Here is an 18247-nt window from a genome sequence, read left to right as displayed (position 1 = left end):
ACCCTGAAGCGAGGGGCCCGAAAACGGTGTTAAAAGCGATATAACTTATAGCCTCTCGGGTGAGGTTAAACATAGGGCGGCAGGAGGGTGAGGAAGTCAGGGTAAAGCATTTTGGTATCTCCGAGCAAGGGACGATAGGATGGTAGAATCAAGCTCTTGTTGAAGAGCTGCATTTCGAGATTCTCAATCCATTAAGCTGTTAACTATGTATGATCCAAGCGAATTGTTAGCTCGCAGCCCGTTCCAACTCGCATATTTCGATGTCCCGGCCCTGTTCTAACGCTAGCGCATTTCTTCTCCAGAAGCTCTTCATACTTCTTTGAAGTAGCATCATCTAGATGGGTATTATCGGCCAGCTCTTCGTGAAGTGTAGCGGCGGTTTTCCGCTACGTTGACGGGTAGTTAGTACAAGGTATGCGACTATCGCTATTATGGCACATACCTACCTATCCGTCCTCAGAGTCGAGGAGAATCCGGCTGGCAAAGAAACAACCACGGATATTAGTCTAGAGAAAATACTAGTAGTGTTAAGCCGAATAATAGTAAGTTAGAAGAGAGTAATAGTACTAGGGGAGATGGAGGGGGGTATAGTTAAAGCGATGCGTAGTACTGCGTATGCGGCACAATAATGAAGGGTCGATGGCCCAATGGAACCGAAGAGACGTAGGAGATGTGGTTTTCTAAATAGGCGATGGATTCTGAAGCTTCCCGGGCGAACCATGGAAATAAAGGGTTCCAGGGGGCCTGGCTTTCATGATGATGATTTTGTGTTTTGATCACCACAGTGACCACAACCCTCATTGGGCGGTGACTGTTGACAATTGACCCTAAACAGTCGGATCCGCCGTTTTCTGCCCTCACGCTACATGGCTGGCTGTTCCTCTTTTTTTAGCCAGAATAGATATTTTCATTCTAATAATTATTTTTTTCCCCATAAGAGCAGCAGGAATTGCTCCTTCATACCGAAGACGAATTGTTTATAGCTTGTCGTATCTTCGCGTCGTTTCTTGCGCTCCCCTCCCTGTTGCAATCTGCGCCTAATCTCTTTGTCGAGCCCAACTCCTCAACAGTAATCCCTATAAGGATTTTGTTTGGTTTTCATTAATGATACTGCGACAAGACTGGCTATCCTGCTTAACCTTAGGTACACCTCTTTGGCTCCAGGGTGTCTGGCCTTGCTCCTGTCGAGCCCCTTTCTTCATTGCGATGCGACGCTAATAACCTACAGACTTAAACCGGCTTCACTTTACCGTAACGCTGTCAGGTGTCTCTCCATAGAATGGCTGAACAGGCGGAGGACTTTTCTAGTCTACCTTTACCAGAGCGCTTCTCGCACAAGGTAGGACCAGTATAGGGGTCGTCCATCCTTATTTCATTAAATGCCCGCTAATAGACTTCCGCCGGTCATATCAGGTCTGGAAAGTAAGGAAAGAAGGTTATGAAGAAGCTACAAAACTATTTGAAAAAACCCCTGACGATTCCGATCCGGTATTTCGCCCTTTCCTACAAGACCCAGGTTTGTGGAAAGGAGCCGTCTCGGATTCGAACGTTGCAGCACAGCAAGAAGGACTTGCGGCATACTGTGCTTTTCTTAAATATGCCGGTGTTCAAGCCAGCTCAAGGTCTATAGCTTCCGTTGCTCAAGAAGAATTAATGACCGCTAACCTGTTTCTTGCTATCTAGGACCCGGAGTATTACCACAGTACCAATCGTTGAAAAAGGTCTCGCATCGACACGCGCGGCCGCAAAGGCAAACGCGACGGAAGCCTTGTTGCTCTTCATAGAGTTAGAAAAACCTGAACCAGTCATCGAGGATATTGTTGGGACATTATCACATAAACAGCCAAAGGTTATTGCTGCGGCTCTAGCCGCCCTTACTACGATTTACCATAACTATGGATGCAAGGTTGTAGACTCTAAACTGGCACTCAAGGCGCTACCTAAAGTTTTCGGTCACGCAGATAAAAATGTGCGTGCTGAAGCCCAAAATTTAACCGTGGAGCTCTACAGGTGGCTGAAGGAAGCAATGAAACCTTTATTTTGGGGCGACCTGAAACCCGTTCAACAACAAGATCTAGAGAAATTGTTTGAGGGCGTAAAACAGGAACCTGCACCCAAACAGGAACGATTCACGCGTGCTCAACAAGAAGCTTTGGCAGCTCAACCAGCGGATGGGGCTAGAGATGTGGCAGGAGATGGTGGTGAAGAGGATGGAGGGGAAGTGGATGTAGACGTTTTTGATCTAGCGGAACCCGTTGATATCATGCCGAAAATACCTGCTACATTTCACGAAAACGTTGCTTCTTCGAAATGGAAAGATCGAAAGGAAGCTCTGGATACTTTGTATTCGGCTGCAAACGTTCCACGAATTCAAGAGGGACCATTCGACGAAATTATGAGAGTTCTTGCGAAATGCATGAAGGACGCGAATATAATGGTGGTTACGGTAGCGGCCAACACGGTCGACGTATTTGCAAAAGGCCTTCGCAAGGGATTCGGCAAGTATCGACCGACTGTAATGGCACCGATCATGGAACGCTTGAAGGAAAAGAAACAAACCGTTGCTGATGCTCTCGGCCAGGCACTTGACTCAGTGTTTTCTTCAACAAGCCTTTCAGATTGTCTCGAGGACACTTTGGAATTTTTAAAACACAAAAATCCTCAAGTCAAGCAGGAGACATTGAAGTTCTTGATTCGCTGCCTTCGCAATACCAGAGAAGTTCCGTCGAAACCAGAGACGAAATCAATAGCAGAAGCTGCTACAAAGCTTCTCACGGAATCCAGCGAAGGCACTCGGTCAGGCGGTGCGGAGATACTGGGCACATTAATGAAAATCATGGGAGAACGCGCAATGAATCCTTTCCTTGATGGCCTTGATGACATCAGAAAAAATAAAATAAAGGAATTTTTTGAATCAGCACAAGTAAAAGCGAAGGATAGACCGAAGCCTATCATTGGGCCTCCAAAAGGCACTCCAGGACCGTCTACAAAACGAACGGTTGTGAAGAAATCAGTAGCAGGACTGAAAAAACCTGCTGCTGCTACTGTCGTTACAGAACAAGCTCCTGATGAACCTACTGTCACTCTTCAATCTCCTGCCAGGATAAAGCCAGGTGTTAAAGGGATTCCTTCCAAGGTCGGTGGCTTACCGAAAACTAGCGGCCTTGTAACCCCTGGCGCTGGCCTGAAGTTGCAAAGGAAGCTTGCTGGTCCCGGAGGAGCTGTCCCTCAGTTATCATCGCCACAACGTCGTGCAGCCTCACCACCAACAGAGGAGCTGACTGCAACAATGCCTGCTCTGCCTAAGTTTGGACTTGGGCGGGGTCTCGCAGGACGGCCGCTTGCAAAGCAGAGTGCCCCTATTGCAGACACCCCTACCCCGTCTATTCAGGCCCCATCTGGTCTCTCTGTCGTTGAAAGAGCCGAACTAGAAGAGCTTCGACTGGAAAAGGAGAGATTAACGAAACTTACTGACGATCTACGCTCGGAACGAACAAAACTCAACTCTGAAATAAATGAACTCCAAAATCAAAATGCGCAGCTCATAGAAGATCACACTAGAGACGTTTTAAGTATAAAGGCCAAAGAAACACAACTCGTACGCGCGAAAAGTGACGCTGAGGCAGCAGAGCAAACCGTGCAAAAACAGCAGCGGGAGATTGATAGGTTGAAGCGCGAGCTATCAAGATCCATGCGGGCAAATGAGGCCAGCCAACCTAACACATACGCTGACTATATCGGCTTAAACATGGGAGTCAACGATACCAGCACTGGAATTTACCAGGATGATAGTCGAAGAGGAAGCATGCACAATAGCTCTCGATTCGACGGCGCTCGACCAAGAAGCTACATCTCTAGCAGCCCAAGCGAAGAAAAGGAAAATAATGGTCTTACTTCTCCTGGCCTTACTTCGAGATTCTCTAGCCAACGGAAGTTTAGCCCCCCTGTGGGATCAGCATACTCTTCTGGGAGAGGAAGTCCTGCGAGAACGTCGATGAGAAGTGGGGCGATGGGTGCTGATGGAATCGCCTCTCAAGTAGAGCCAGCAGAGAACTGGAAGAGAGCAGCCGAGGTTACGAGTCAGCTTAAAGCAAGGATAGAACAAATGAAGGTGAGTCTAACTAGTATTATTATAGGCTTTTCTATTCATGTTTACAACTAACTCCTTATTAGGCGAGGCAAGGGCTCTCCCGGCCACCACCATCCCATTAGTACGCCTTTCAGCGAAGTGTTTGACCTTTACGATATGTTACGGCTTGTTTATAATATATTGCGTTTCCTCGTTTGTTTTTATTTTCCATCATGACAAAATACCCCTTTCCCCCATTTTTCTGGGACCCATTGATTTCCGGCGTCGGCATGTTAAAGAGTGGTTTGTTGGTGGGTTCACGGTTCGATAGGGGTTTCTATCATTAACCTCATGATCATTAACTTTCTCCCCATTTTATTCGAATTGCATGTTATAAGACGACCTTCCCTATTTTAATATCCATATGATTCTTTGGTTTATTCCATTGACACGTGTAGGGCAAGGAATGTGATGAATGATGGATTACGATAATCTAGTCTTTGATAGACCCAAATCATTTCCATATTGTGGTACTTCTTGGACTTGAGCCATGAAAAGACCACCTTGCGCCTGGGGTATATGCACATCAACAAAAGGGGAAGATATTAAAGAGAAATAGATGGCCATGCGCAAAGCCTTTAGATTACAATCCTAACTAGCCGCACACGGAACGCACAAAAGGTAAACATCAGTCAGACCTTGATAAAATCTTCACAGAGGTATTGATCGATGCCTTCCACTCGGCCTCAAACTTTTGAATGGAACGTCTCCATATCCATGACAGAAAGTATCCATTTCGTCGATATCAAAGTTGACATTCGGCATCATCCATCTCTAGGAAACACCATAATAATGGCTAAAGGGTTTAGACTTTAACCGCATTTTCAATGGCTCGACGCTTCTTTTCTTGCCGTGAAACAGCCTTGGCACCCATAATACCACCACCCCAATGGCGCTTAGACTCCTCGTACTTTTCGCTGTATCCCTCTTTAATAGCGGAAACAAGTTTAGAGAATTCGGTCTTGTCTTCGGCACGGACTTCAGTAAGGGCAACGACAGCGGCAGTCTAGGGATAGATCATCAGCACCTAACCATCGAAAAACCCGAGTTAATGTTTACCTTCTTATGAACCACCGTTCCAAGTCTAGCCTTGCCTTTAACAATAGCGTATGGAACGCCCATCTTGCGGCACAAGGCAGGAAGAAAAACAACAAGCTCAATCGGGTCAACGTCATTGGGGATAAGAACCAAGGACGCTTTCTTATTTTCGATCAAACCAACAACATGATTGAGACCATACTTGACAGTGTATGGCTTCTTGCTAACATCTTCCTTCTTCTGACCGGCTTCGACAGCGGTAGCCTCCTTGTGGAGACGCTCCTTCTTTTCAGCCTTCGATTCTGGTCGGTATTTGTTAAGCAACTTGAATGCCTGGGCAGCGGTATTACGGTCGAGGGTGTTCTGGAACTGAGCAATCGCTGGTGGAACCTTGAGGCGGAGGTTGAGGATTTTCTTTTGGCGCTGGAGGCGGACATATTCCGGCCACTTAACCATGCGAGACAGGTTGCGCTTGGGTTGAATGTCCTGGCCGATACCGAAGTTACGAGAGCGCTTCTCGATCAATGGGTTCTAAAACAAATTAGTATTATAATATCACTTGACCATAGCAATCGACTAACCTTTTGGCCCTTCTTACCAGCACCAGCCTTCCCCTGGGGGAAGGGGGCGGGAGCGACTTTCTTTCCACTCTTTGGGGGCTGTCATTGAGAAAAGAAGATCTGTCAGCGAATCTTGTTCACCAAGGACTGCATCTTCTATTTCTCTAAAGAGATACGACCAAGCTTTCGCTATGATCGAGTATCTCAAGCCATGTCATCACCGAATCACTGCCTCCAGAAGAGCAGATATCGATAGAATTTGCGTTTCAGCTGGACGGTCCATCCATAGCCAGATGATAGAAGATCTCAATAAACACATCAAACAATATATTCCTTACCATAATTGACGATTTTGGTGCTGGATTCTTAACACTAAAGAAGACGAACTGAGGATAAATCCCGAGTGGGAGATAGAGCTTGAATATCTTTTAGCGCAAAATTCATAAGCGAGCTAGGGTTGAGCCCTGAATTTATCACGTGATAAAAACAATAATGAGCTGTAACCATTATGTAATGATATGATATTCCAATGGACTGTCATACCTAGCACGTGACCGGGGTAGCTGGCAAGATGTAGAGTCAGATGCCTATGGACAGGAAGCTGGGAATTGATAATTAATTCTTTCTGCTGATTCTACTACTTTCAAGTATTCCCTAGCATAACCCCCATCTACTCCGTGCTCCTGGGAAGCGTATGAAAGTTCATATAAACTGGAAGGGGCCAACAGCCTCTAGCATCCAAATAAAGATATCTTGGTACTGAGATTTCACGAAAGGGCGTCCAAGTCACCAAGTTATGTAAGGTTAAACAAAAAATGTCGTCTCTATCTCCAGGGGACCCCCAGGCCGGGAATTCCCGTCCGCCCTATTCCGGCACTTGATGCCTCTGTCGCTTTCCTACGGCCTTTTAACCCTTCCTGACTCCTGACTCCTTGCACGATGCGATCCAAATTCGTTTCAATGACCACTCCTCCGACTATCATTTCCCCCAGAACTGCATGCATGGTTTCAAACCCAAAAATTAGGTCCAGTTCGCATACATTTTCAAACAAGCGATCCAGAGCCTCCACAAATACTTGGATTAAATCGATCAAAGCAAGAGGTGACTCGGTCGAGGTAGAAATAAGAATAAATGAGAGCGTAGCGTAGGTTCGATATACTACCTGGGTTGGATTGTCCGAATGACCAGGGGCCGAGCTTGGGGTTACATTTTGAGATAGTAGTGGAGGCAAAGGCAAGAAATTACAAGCGGAGGACGGACGCTGCGAAACGAGGCTGTAAATTTGTGATATTAAGCGCTGTTGGGTTTGTGTATCCTGCGAATGAAAACTGGGTCAGCTCGCGCAGATTTCCCCATGCAAAGTTCCACGTTACCAACTGAGTATAGAACTTTGTCAACCTAGGTTGTCCACTATTATTAAATACAAGAACGGCATTAATCATGGTCGTAAAGAAGTAGATGGAAGGTTTGGGATATTTGTATTCTTGCGACCCCAGGAGTATATTGTTGTTTTACACTTCAAATGGCATGCGCTGTAATCGCTGATAAGGTTGACTAACTATCAGCCTAAAGCTTGTTTGGCATGTTTGCACTCCTTATCTTCACCTTATCAGATTTGATATTCTTCATCCTTTAGCTACTCCCTACTCCGTACTCCGGACACTTCACGCTCCTTGGGTCAGAGGGAATTGTCTTCGATGAAATCTCCTATTCTTCGTTATCGCCATTTACATTTGTGGCGGCATTTATCCACTGGAAGAAACGACGCAACAGCGCCTGGCTTCACGAATATAGGCCCTGAACAGCTTCAATCCTCACCGGACCTATCTATATCAACCCAAGAGCGGCGACGGACACCTTTAACGAATGCTGCCATTGGTAACCCATTCCCAGGAACCTATTGTTTCTACCGGGATACCCGGCCTCCTCAGCAGCTTCAGCTCGAATACTCGGATCGCTTTTTTGCATCTTCCAAACATTCCCCGATCCACCTTTGGGCAAGCAATTTATTTCGCACTATTCCTATCTCATCCTTACCAGAAGTGGTATTCATAGGCCGATCAAATGTTGGCAAAAGCTCACTCATCAATGCCCTTGTCGGGCAAGATATCTGTGCATCTTCGAGCAAACCAGGGAGGACGAAAATTATGACGTCTATTGGCATCGGTGGGACGAAAGGCGGAGACTCTAAGATAGCGCTAGTAGACACGCCAGGATATGGGAAAGGGAGTCATGCAGAATGGGGGCAGGAAATTCAGAAGTATTTAGAAAAAAGAAAACAGTGTGTTTGTTTTGTTCTTTTGAAGACTTGCTCCGTACTAATGCTTGTCGGTAGGCTCCGACGTATTTTCCTCTTAATAGACGCAGCTGTGGGTCTAAAACCTAGAGACCATGATGTATTATCGTTTCTCCGCCGCTTCACTATTCCCTATCAACTTGTCCTCACCAAACTCGACCACGCATTCTTCCGCGATACCCGTAAATTTAAGCCAAAATCTCAAAACTCACAATCTGACTTGACCCTCTACGCACAAAATTCCCAAGTCATATTTGCATCCGCTCAGCCTATCAACCCTAAGATAGATGGTCCGGGACCTCTGGGTGACATGATTGCTTGTAGTGTGCAGGCTAAGAATAACAAGTACAAAACTCCCTCGACTGGTCTGAGTGCTCTTAGGTGGGCAATTCTTCTTGCCACAGGACTCGAACAAATCCCTCCGACGTTTAAATAAGCAAATATTGTATTATTATGACTTGTCCGCGTATCGGGGACAAAGGTAGCCTCATTTATATGCATGTGGGTCACGTCTATACGTATTTTTCAGCAGTATAACTATACCGAACGAGAACATAAAGCATGTATAATATGAAGATGAAACCTACAACTCCAAGATTTTCATCCCGTCTACATTTAGGGGGCCATGCAACTAAGACCATACCGCCGGTACATACATACATACATACAAGTAGTAAGAGGCCCAAAGATCGACATAAAATATACATAGGGAAGAAACAAAGCATCATGCCAAATGCTATGTGGCTGGTATCAAATCCAGATTCATGGCCCGTAATTCATACAGAAAAAAGTCCAATGGTATTCATTTTTCAAATACATCATTCATCGATCCCATTAACTCCACTTCCCGTAAGGTTCTCGATGAATATGGATGAATATAGTATGCATGCCGTCACCGCGCCATACATGACGAATCCTGTCGGAGTGCTGTAATCTCCTGGTAAATCTCTTAAAAAAAGGTTGCCCTGTGCGTTAAAAATAAGTAGGGTATCATGAATATCTAAAAAAAAAAAAAAGCAAAGTCATAGATGCCGCGGAGTCATTCCAACGGCGTAAGCAGCGGCCCCAGTGACGAGGGAGAGGAAACGTGGAAAAACGACTTCGCTAGGGCTGTTCATTCGATCCATCTCCTTCATCACCCTCTTCATTGTTTTCTTGTACTTCTTCACCATATTTATCGACTACGATTCTTTTTCCCAAACGCTCTGCAGGGGCTCGATCTCGCGATGCACCAAAGTCAAGAACCTGTTTGAGCAAACGTTAATATCAAAGCTAACGGCATTGTAGTAATAAACTTGCCTCGATATAAGTAAGCCGATCTCTCTGAACCGCCGCAACGCATCTTCTATCATTGAAACGAACTTGCCACACGCCGCTAAGCCCGGTGAGTAAATCTTTCATCCATTCTCCCGTCTGGATATTCCACATCTTAAGTGTACGATCCGAACCTGAAATAATCTTCTGACCGTCATGTTCGAAGCAGGTAATAGCACCTGTGTGTGCGCTGAGTGTACTTTTGCATTTGCCGGTTTCGGGATCCCAAATTCTGAGTGTCGAATCGGCGGCAGCAGATACTAGTTTGTCTGCCTGTAGGTCAAGAAGGCCGACAAGAGAAGTATGACCTTCCAGGTTATATAAAAGTGACCCATTTTCCAATGACCAAATCTTGACTAAATAATCCATGGAGCCACTGATACATCGGTTCCTCTTATAATCGAGAGCAACGCTGTAGACTTTATAGCTGTGGCCCTCCAGTCTATGGATAGATTCTCCAGTTGAAATTTTCCACACTCGTACTGTACAGTCATAACTTCCACTGACAAGTGTGTCTCCATGTGCTGCTATGGCACGTACGGAGTGGGCGTGTCCAGTCATTACCCGGATGAAATACGGACAAGAGGGGTCATCGGCGACAGACTGAAAGAATTTCTCGTCTCCCGGTTGTGGGAGCTTCCAAACCCGTAGGCTGGCATCCCGTGATCCTGTAATGATTAAGGGCTCCTTTGGCATTATTTCCGGAGATCCATCTGGTAACTGACCAACTTCAGTAGGTAACAGAATCTTTAGACATCGAACTGTTGAGGTATGCCCATGAAATACTTGGGTGCACTCGGCGCGGTCGATATCCCAGACTCTAACAGACCGGTCGGTTGACCCGGAGACTAGGGTGCTGCCATAGTACTCCAAAGCCCAAACGCCGCCTTCATGTCCTTCAAGAGTTCCCCTAAGAGTACCAGTTTTCGTGTCATACACATGAATGTTAGTATCATCACTCCCTGTTAAAATTTTATCCGTATCGAACTGCAAACACGTAACCACATGTCGATCATGGGCACGAAATGCCAGGTGTAATGGGGTAGCATCCGAATCCATCCAAGCATTCCGTATTTGGTGATGTCTCTGGTAAAGGGACTTGTAAAGATGGAGGTTTCGAAGACTTGGAAGGCCAATATCGGGAAAGGGGATGGCTGACGCAGCAGCACTGGCTGCCATCAGAGGACCTTCTATCTTAGAATCACGGGGCCAGTTGACGCATCTGACTTGGTCTGAAACGCAACATTCTAAAGCTTGCTTCTTTGCCGATTTCCGGGAAGGTGAGTGTGATGGGGCTTTTCGTTTGGATTTTCGGTAAAACGCCAATTCTTCGATGTCACTTGAGCGGCGAGCGACCTCGCGATTCGACAAATCGGAGCCTCTCTTCTTCCATCTAGAAGGTGTCCGGAGGTCTCTTTCACAATCATCAGCGTATTGCCAACCCCATCCTTCTAAAATTGCTCTGTCAAGTTCTTCTTGCGGAAGTGTAAAGCCAGCGGCATCAAAATGGTCTCGCCAAGTCTTCTCATCAGAATCAATAATCTGTCTCCACTTTTTGGAAACCTGAGAGGCCCTGCACATAGATCGTACATCAAGGAATTTGACGACGTTGAGGCTAAGTTCTGCGGGCAAGCGAACCAAGAAATCGCATTTCAAGGCAGGGTTTACTACGTCCGCCACAAGATGCAAGGTCGGCTTGGGGCACCGTCTCAGCAGTTGATACATAACGTATGATTTGAGGCCATCAGGTATAGACTCGAAGTAATTCAACATCGTTGGAATGTCCATCAGGGACAGTACAGGCGGGGATGCATCATCGTCCCTTTGTTTCTCAAGTTGCTGCGAGAAGGGAGTTCCACCACGCTCTGCACAGGAAGCTGTATTTCGCGCATTTGCTTCGTTTTCTGCGCCAGAATCTGGGTCATCTGGGTCCGTTTGGTCTTCTACTGAATCAAAGGAGATTTCTTGTTGAGAAGTGTTTAGAGCAGCTACTGGGGATAGCCTTGGACTCGGTAGAGGGATGTCGGCATTATTCTGATCAACAGCTGCCAATCTGGAAATAGCAGGGCGTGGGCGTCGCGGTTGGCCTGGTGAGTCAATACTTGATGGCATGGGTGGTACAAAGCACATACGGCCCAATCCAGCACGCCGGTTTAGCAATGGAGAGTCTACACCGTCACTACCAGAGATTTGTCGATTATCATCTACTGGAGCAGGAGAATCTTCATTCCGTTGGATGTTCACAGAACCCGATTGAGGTACTTTCTTGGACTCCTGTTTTCCTGTATTGAGGCTAAAACTGACGTTTTCCGTTTCTGGTGTAGCCAAACCGGCCACGGACTGGTAAATATGTCCAGGTAGCTGAGAAACAGGAGCGTCATAAATAATGCCCGATTGTGACGGGCCAGATACTGCTCTTCGTTCTGAGGGTGCAAAAGGTATAGGAGAAACCGGGCGTCGTCGTCTAGTATTCAAAGTGGCTGACTGGCGGGGTGCCACCAGTGAAATTGTGTGTGGCTCGGGGCGCAATGAAGGATTATCTATTATAGTTTTAATCGACCTAATAGTTCCATTTGAAGCATTTAAGTCTTCCTGCCGACGTGAAAGCTTGAAATTTAGTTAGTAAAGCTCATGAATATAGTCACAAAACAACAGAGAACCATGTATTCCTACCTCAGCTAGAGTGCTAGCTGCATCACTAGGCTCATGAAAAAGAATGGATTGTCCGTTGAGCTTGAATTTTATGTCTCTGAGCGATGCTGGGGTCGGTGCGCTGGCGAGAGGATACTCTTTCGGGTCAAGACTGTCCACAAGCCTTGGTACTCGCATCACCAAGGGTGGAAAGTTGGTTGTTGTGGTAGTCGTCGTTGTCACGATCGTAGTCTGAGTTGTAGGGGCAAATGAAAACTGCCCGAGTGTTGGCTCTGTATGTGGATCAGCCGGCAGTATAGCATCGTGGTTGACGTGGTCGAAATTGGATGGATATGCTGGACGAAGCTTTGCAGGAGATTTTACCGGGTGTTGGGACGCGTCTCCAGTGGCCATATTAACGCCGGGCAGGCAGGAGAAAAGGTGCCGTAAAAGAGGGCCCGTTAAATGATTTGAGGAATCCCGGAAGGTCGTTGCGAGGACTTTTCAGCCAAAGCCCCAAAGGGAAATTACCCAAAGGCAGACAAATACTCCGTATATTGGTTCGAGGTCGACCAGAAAAACAACGTCGGTCTACCAACAGTGCCGGGTAGCCCTGAGTTCAACGTATAAGAGTCGAGGAGCTAAGCGTGAGAAGAATGCAGAGGCGTAAAAGGGCAAGTCGGCGACTGCCCACGACGGCACCACGACGTCTCAGCTCTCGAAACTTTGCAGAACGGCCAGAATCATATCTAAGGGTGGTGAGACGGCTAGTAGAAGGCAGGAAATTAAAAACAAATAGGGCTATAAGTGAAGGGAGTAAGTAAACAGGTCGAGAAGCCTGATGGAAGAATCGCGGGGATAAGCCAAAAGGTGGATCAAGAGGTGAGGAATGGCGTTCAGGGCTAGGGCGAATACGCTGTTACACGCCTGATACACATCCATACCCCGTAATTTTAACCTTTTGCGCGGCAATCTCCGCCAAGATATTGTACAATCACGGTCATGACACATAACTACTTCAATGCCTGCACGAGTTCTAACAGCTATGGCGGCTGATATAACTACAACCCAGCTTCTCTGGGTTGTTGCTCGATACCCGGAATGTATGGTAGGCTGTTTCTTTATGAGTGGCCGCACGTACATGTGTGTTCTTTATCTGGATCTTTGGGCCCAAGGCTCCTGTATGGATAATCCATGCTGAAGTGCGTTCTTGAAACTAATACGGAGTACATGTCCTAGCCTTCCTGCCGCTGTCATCTCCATGTTTCTGGCCCCTTATGATGTCTCATCACAGTCTTCCTGAGACATCAGCCACTGCTATCCTTTCAATTCAAAAACGTTCTCCTGACAGAGTAGTTGCAGTTGATACGTACAACGCAACTCTCGTCAGTGACATTCAAGGGTATCTAAATTTGCATATATGAAATCAAGGGAATTCAATGCCCATTTCTAGCGCTTATTCGTCTATCGTACGGGTTGCAGTTATTTTATGGTGGAATATATTTCGAATGTGACCTGAGATCCTCGCCTGGGCACTCTATAAAAGGGAAGCCTTGATTAAATACGTTCGCTCAAAGTAGTCAATGTTCCCTAGAACCTAAGCCTACATGGACCCATCAGCCATTTACTCTAATACTCATATTTTCAGCTAGATGGAAATAAATATCATATATTATGTGACGCAAACTCATACAACATGCCACCTGACTTGAGTGGCCGAAAATGGTACTCACATGACGTTGGAAGCTACCTTCCAAACTTGCCTGCGAGCCATCTCCAAATATGAAATGCGAATAAAGAGCCATTGTTACGAATTATCTATATAGCGTCTAAAGATATCCTAGCCTGCACTATGCTCTCGGGCCCGCATCAAAAAAGTGTTGGAGGCACGATTGTCACGCATGCTGTGTCTAAGACGGTGGCTCCAAAGTCAACGCAGAAGGCGGATCTGGAGAAAATTTTCATAGCACAAAGGGAATCAGAGGTGTCGCAAGTCCTGGCATTACGGCAAAAACAGAGCCTGGAATTGGTCCAGATCATGTTGAATGCATCTGTTAGTAGAAACATGCTCCTTTTCTCTGTTATTAAGCCACCTAATTAATATGAAATGATAGATTGGGTCTCTATTCTATTTACGGTACGCTCATCTCATATTCTTCTTTCACATCTGCCTAACTTCTTCTATCAGAGGCTTCCTCCCATCCACCTGTTTCGAGACGCGCTATCTGGAAACTAAATCCGATTTACCCATTGCTTATGGGGATTTTATTGGCCCTGAACCCAAAGCAAAAGTACAGAAAGGTAGCCAACCCCTCAGAGTTCTATTGAGAAACAGAGACGCTATTGCAAATACAGTCTTGGATCTCTTGGTGAGTTTGCCCCTATTGTGGTAGAATTATGTTTAATTGAAATCAAAGGAAGGTGGGGTCTTTGACGCCCTGAGGAAACACGTAGTAGAAGCTATTCAGCTTACTATAAGCCGTGATAAAGAGAAACCACTGCATGTTTTAGAAAGTTACACATTTACCTTCGCGTATAAGTTTGAAGGTCTGGAAAAGGCCCTCACGAGTGTATCATTTTCCAATGGCAATTGCTCTATGGAAATGGGAACATTTAGATCCGCGAAAGTAGGGCTAGAGATGATCATCCGCCGCTTGATAACACTCAGCACCATTCTTCCTAGTCTCCCTTGTACGTATCATATTTGAACATTACTTTCTATTGCTGACTATATTATAAGCTAAACGATTTCTTCATGTTCACCTATTTTACAATGAGAATTGTCAACCAGAATATGAACCACCTGGTTTCGAGAGTACTGAGTTCGAATGCATTTCTTACCCACAAATTGAAAATTGGACCAAAGAAACGCAGTCGTGTGGCAGTATGGATGGCCCTTATCATAGGTGAGCCAAAAGGATCCCACCATTCTTAAAAGATATTGACAGTGTTTGTAGAGTTGGGTTAAGAGTAACTTCTTTAAGGTGGTCTGGGACTGGTGATAACGAAATCCCAGAAAATGTTGAGTATTCTGATCAGGTCTTCCGAGATTGGGATATTGGTATCGACAACAATACCGAATCTGCGGATAAGCTCGATAGGCACTCCAAGTGTGATTTTCAAGGCTTAATGCTCCCGACATTGTCCTTGCATGTTCCAGCTGCCCCTAATAATGACACCGGAAATTTAGACGTACCAGCATCCCCGTGCGAGTTCAGTCAAGCTCTCAAGGATGAAGCAGACAAAATGGCACTGGAAAAGATGGTAAGTAAAAAAGAAAGTATGATCTCTGGAGACCCATCAGTAGCTAATCTTTATTCTGAGCTGGAACCATCGAGTATTGACTCTGGTATGGCACCAACTCAGAAAGTCTTCGACTTGAATTTGAACGATAGCGCTCTTGCTGTAAAACCCCAGCTTTCTCAACTGAAAGCAACTAAAATTAGGAAAGAAAGGAATTTGTCCCCAATAGAGCGAATTGTAGTCGATAACAACAGCCTGACCAGCACAATTGGCGTGGATTGCCAATGCGGATGGGGTGGGGAAGAAGAGCAAATGGTTTGTGTTTTTGAAATCAGATACAACTGCTTTTGTCGAGCTAACCTGCAAGGTTCTAAGATAAGCTGCTACTTTTGCGAAGCTTCACAGCATTTAGGCTGTTACGGTTTTTCCAATAATCAAGATATAAGGATTCCAGATAAACATGCATGTTATAAATGCCTTTTGCTACCAGACGAAAAAGAAATACTGGATGAATTGAACTCATTAGTTCTTCTGCGACGCGCCATGCATATAATCTTGAACGAGGGGTATCAAAATAGCACCAAGGCTTTTGCAGAAAAGTTGCGTAAGTGAATAATGTTCTCTCCGCAGGTTCATTTACCGGAGTACTTATGCCTGGATCAAAGATTGCAATGGCCAAACAATTGTGCAGATAACAGACCTATTAAAAAAGAGGGGATTTTTGAAAGCCACACCAGGATCAAAGAGGAAAGGGTTTGCGGGCAGGGGCCTTCCAAGCTTTGTAATCCCTGAAACTCAAGTTGTTCGTGAACTGATTTACAAGGAAATCCTTGATCCTTTTGCAAAAATATCTCACCATGTAGGCTCTACGATACAAAGAACCCTCAATTCACGGATGTATTATTAACCCAGTCGCTTAGTACACGATCCCTCGTGTTGCGTGGGCGCCACTCGATCGGGGCTTAAACGAGTATAATACAATCCATGCTGAATTTGGATCTTTCCGCGACTTAAGGCGTTGCCATTTGTGGCCTTTGGACGAAAAATTAAATTTTACAAGTGAGGACAGCCCATTGTCCATTGCTGCATCGGTGGATCCGGGCTGCCCTAAGGTGAACAGTCGACAATGCGTGCCCCTGGTCGGATTCAAACTCCGGAGCCAGGGTAAAAAGCGAAAGTTGAGCAATGCCGCGCAAGCTCTTGATATTGGCGAGCGCGCCGACCTAGTGGAAGATGATAGCAGTTAAACAAAGTTTTCATGATAAAGGGGAGTGCGCCGCTTTGTGAGATTCGCTTTACAACTTCGGGAGTAATAATTGCAGGCTTTCAGTATAGCAAAGCCAAGGGCCGTTCTTTTTGATTTCCGCATCCGTCTAACGTCTTTCGATGAGAGAGTAGCCACGTTAATGCCAGTATATATATCTGACAGCTTCTTTAAATAAGTATTATTATATAATTAACTAGAAAAACTGGTGTTATGGCCAGATGTTTATACTCCGTACTAGCAACTGGCTGGTTATATCCTGCGAGCCGTGCAGCCAACATGGCTAACAAACTCTCCATGCAATCCAGCACAGTGGGTTCCACAAGCGTTAGTTACTCAGCTTATAATTACTCTCGGCAGCGTTTCGGAGAGACGGGGGCGCTCCGCATTCTCTCAACTGAGCTGAGGTTGGCCTCGATTTGTGGCCTGTCATGCTTCGGCAGGCTACCGCCTTGTATCGAAGCTGTTGGTGCCAGAGACAGTACCACCAGAAAATTCATTCTTTCGCTTTGGGTACTCCGTATATTTTTACCCCGTATGGAGTACTCTTGCTGCATACGCGACAGCGAACTAACTAGTTACCTAATTATCTTCTATCGCACCCTTGTCACGCAAGGAACAAGCCTTTCCACATCGGTGGAACGGTGGTCTAGGTTATATGTACCTCAACTTCATTTCGACCGATGAGAACTGTTGCCGCAATATCCTTAGCCCCCGTGGAACAGAGCAGTCGGTCAGACGGCAAGACGCTTCCGTTTCCTTGACAGTCAAGCCGTCCGACTTCAGGATGCTGTCGGGGCTAGTCAGCATTTCGACCATGGCCATCCAGCTAGGCAACGTCACATAGCCTAGATCCTTCATTGATGTAGGGCTATTTTTGTGTCGCCTTCTCATGATTCGCTGGACACATCATATCGAATCACTGGGAGGCACCGGCCCGTCGACGGTGTGGATTGTGTGGACTGGCGATACGTGTCGAGTGGCGCCCTCCATGACGTCCAGAAACTGTGGCTGTTCCGACGCGTTGCTGAGAAGCCAGCCTCGCAGCGCAACTATCAGTGCCGATCTTTCAAGCGCCCGGTCGTCTCAAATCGTGGCCAGAGCTTGCGACGCACCACTGCATTTCTTTCCGAATTAAGCGACCACAGGATTGTCCAGCATGTCTCCCAAGCAGGGTGCCCTGGTGTCCTAATGCAGAGCTAAGCCGAAAATATACCTGGCCGCTCCACAGCTTGGGCCTATCTTCCTTTGGTTAACCGAAACCTCGCGGAGAATTACTTCGATGTTCCTTCGGCTTGGGAAATTTTGAACTGGTCTAACTAGTTGGCTACTGAAAGCTCCAGGTCGCACCGGGATATCTGTGTCCAGCCCATCAACCGCACTTTTGGGCTTGCGATGGCGGTTTCACAATGTTTTTGCAAAACAGTTTCATTCGGACGCTTGCGAACGAGAGTACCAAAGAGTCTCGTGTTTTCAGGCTTGCTTCCCGCCGGTTTCTGCAGGTCAATCGCAATCAATGGGCGGATGAATGTACCCGATCTGCATCTCACAGCATACATTTAGGCTGACGGAATTTCCCGGCTTTTTTTCCGTGGGGCCGCGAGGATCTTTCAAAGCTGCTTAGCAGCGCTTGATCTGAAAAAAAAGGAAATACGGAGTACTGAGACAAATACGGGCTCTGGGGTTTTCTCTCTTTTGACAGTCCCGATATCCATGCCTTCTGTGTTGAACAAGTCCGTCATCCTGGACACCTTATGCTAAAGATGGAACT

The 18247-nt window shown here is 46.2% G+C and overlaps 6 protein-coding genes across 6 annotated transcripts; 3 read left to right on the top strand and 3 right to left on the bottom strand.

Moving 5' to 3' along the window:
- Window positions 1-1279: 1279 nt before the first annotated feature.
- On the top strand, window positions 1280-4212 carry LOZ57_003554 (uncharacterized protein; the record flags this gene model as incomplete). Its single annotated transcript, XM_049252602.1, has 4 exons — window positions 1280-1339; window positions 1414-1622; window positions 1684-4111; window positions 4174-4212. The coding sequence occupies 4 exons, from the start codon at window positions 1280-1282 to the stop codon at window positions 4210-4212; spliced, it is 2736 nt and encodes a 911-aa protein (XP_049108443.1).
- A 722-nt stretch (window positions 4213-4934) lies between these two features.
- Window positions 4935-5945, bottom strand: rpl8 (60S ribosomal protein L8; the record flags this gene model as incomplete). The annotated part of the gene is made up of 4 exons (XM_049252601.1): window positions 4935-5135; window positions 5189-5698; window positions 5749-5826; window positions 5904-5945. The coding sequence occupies 4 exons, from the start codon at window positions 5943-5945 to the stop codon at window positions 4935-4937; spliced, it is 831 nt and encodes a 276-aa protein (XP_049108442.1).
- Window positions 5946-6551: 606 nt separating this feature from the next.
- On the bottom strand, window positions 6552-7170 carry APS3 (Sigma-adaptin 3A; the record flags this gene model as incomplete). The annotated part of the gene is made up of 2 exons (XM_049252600.1): window positions 6552-7043; window positions 7102-7170. The coding sequence occupies 2 exons, from the start codon at window positions 7168-7170 to the stop codon at window positions 6552-6554; spliced, it is 561 nt and encodes a 186-aa protein (XP_049108441.1).
- A 255-nt stretch (window positions 7171-7425) lies between these two features.
- LOZ57_003551 (uncharacterized protein) lies at window positions 7426-8460 on the top strand (the record flags this gene model as incomplete). Its single annotated transcript, XM_049252599.1, has 1 exon — window positions 7426-8460. The coding sequence occupies one exon, from the start codon at window positions 7426-7428 to the stop codon at window positions 8458-8460; it is 1035 nt and encodes a 344-aa protein (XP_049108440.1).
- Window positions 8461-9128: 668 nt separating this feature from the next.
- Window positions 9129-12383, bottom strand: CDC4 (SCF ubiquitin ligase complex subunit cdc4; the record flags this gene model as incomplete). The annotated part of the gene is made up of 3 exons (XM_049252598.1): window positions 9129-9269; window positions 9387-11945; window positions 12012-12383. The coding sequence occupies 3 exons, from the start codon at window positions 12381-12383 to the stop codon at window positions 9129-9131; spliced, it is 3072 nt and encodes a 1023-aa protein (XP_049108439.1).
- A 1438-nt stretch (window positions 12384-13821) lies between these two features.
- On the top strand, window positions 13822-16459 carry LOZ57_003549 (uncharacterized protein; the record flags this gene model as incomplete). The annotated part of the gene is made up of 9 exons (XM_049252597.1): window positions 13822-14022; window positions 14084-14106; window positions 14158-14338; window positions 14387-14660; window positions 14710-14875; window positions 14927-15527; window positions 15588-15816; window positions 15878-16071; window positions 16133-16459. 9 exons carry the CDS (start codon window positions 13822-13824, stop codon window positions 16457-16459), a joined length of 2196 nt encoding a protein of 731 aa, XP_049108438.1.
- Between the last annotated feature and the right edge of the window lie 1788 nt (window positions 16460-18247).

This window comes from Ophidiomyces ophidiicola, assembly GCF_022830035.1.
Source record: "Ophidiomyces ophidiicola strain CBS 122913 chromosome Unknown scaffold_12, whole genome shotgun sequence".
Taxonomy (NCBI): domain Eukaryota; kingdom Fungi; phylum Ascomycota; class Eurotiomycetes; order Onygenales; family Onygenaceae; genus Ophidiomyces; species Ophidiomyces ophidiicola.
This window is presented reverse-complemented; position numbering and strand designations above follow the sequence as displayed.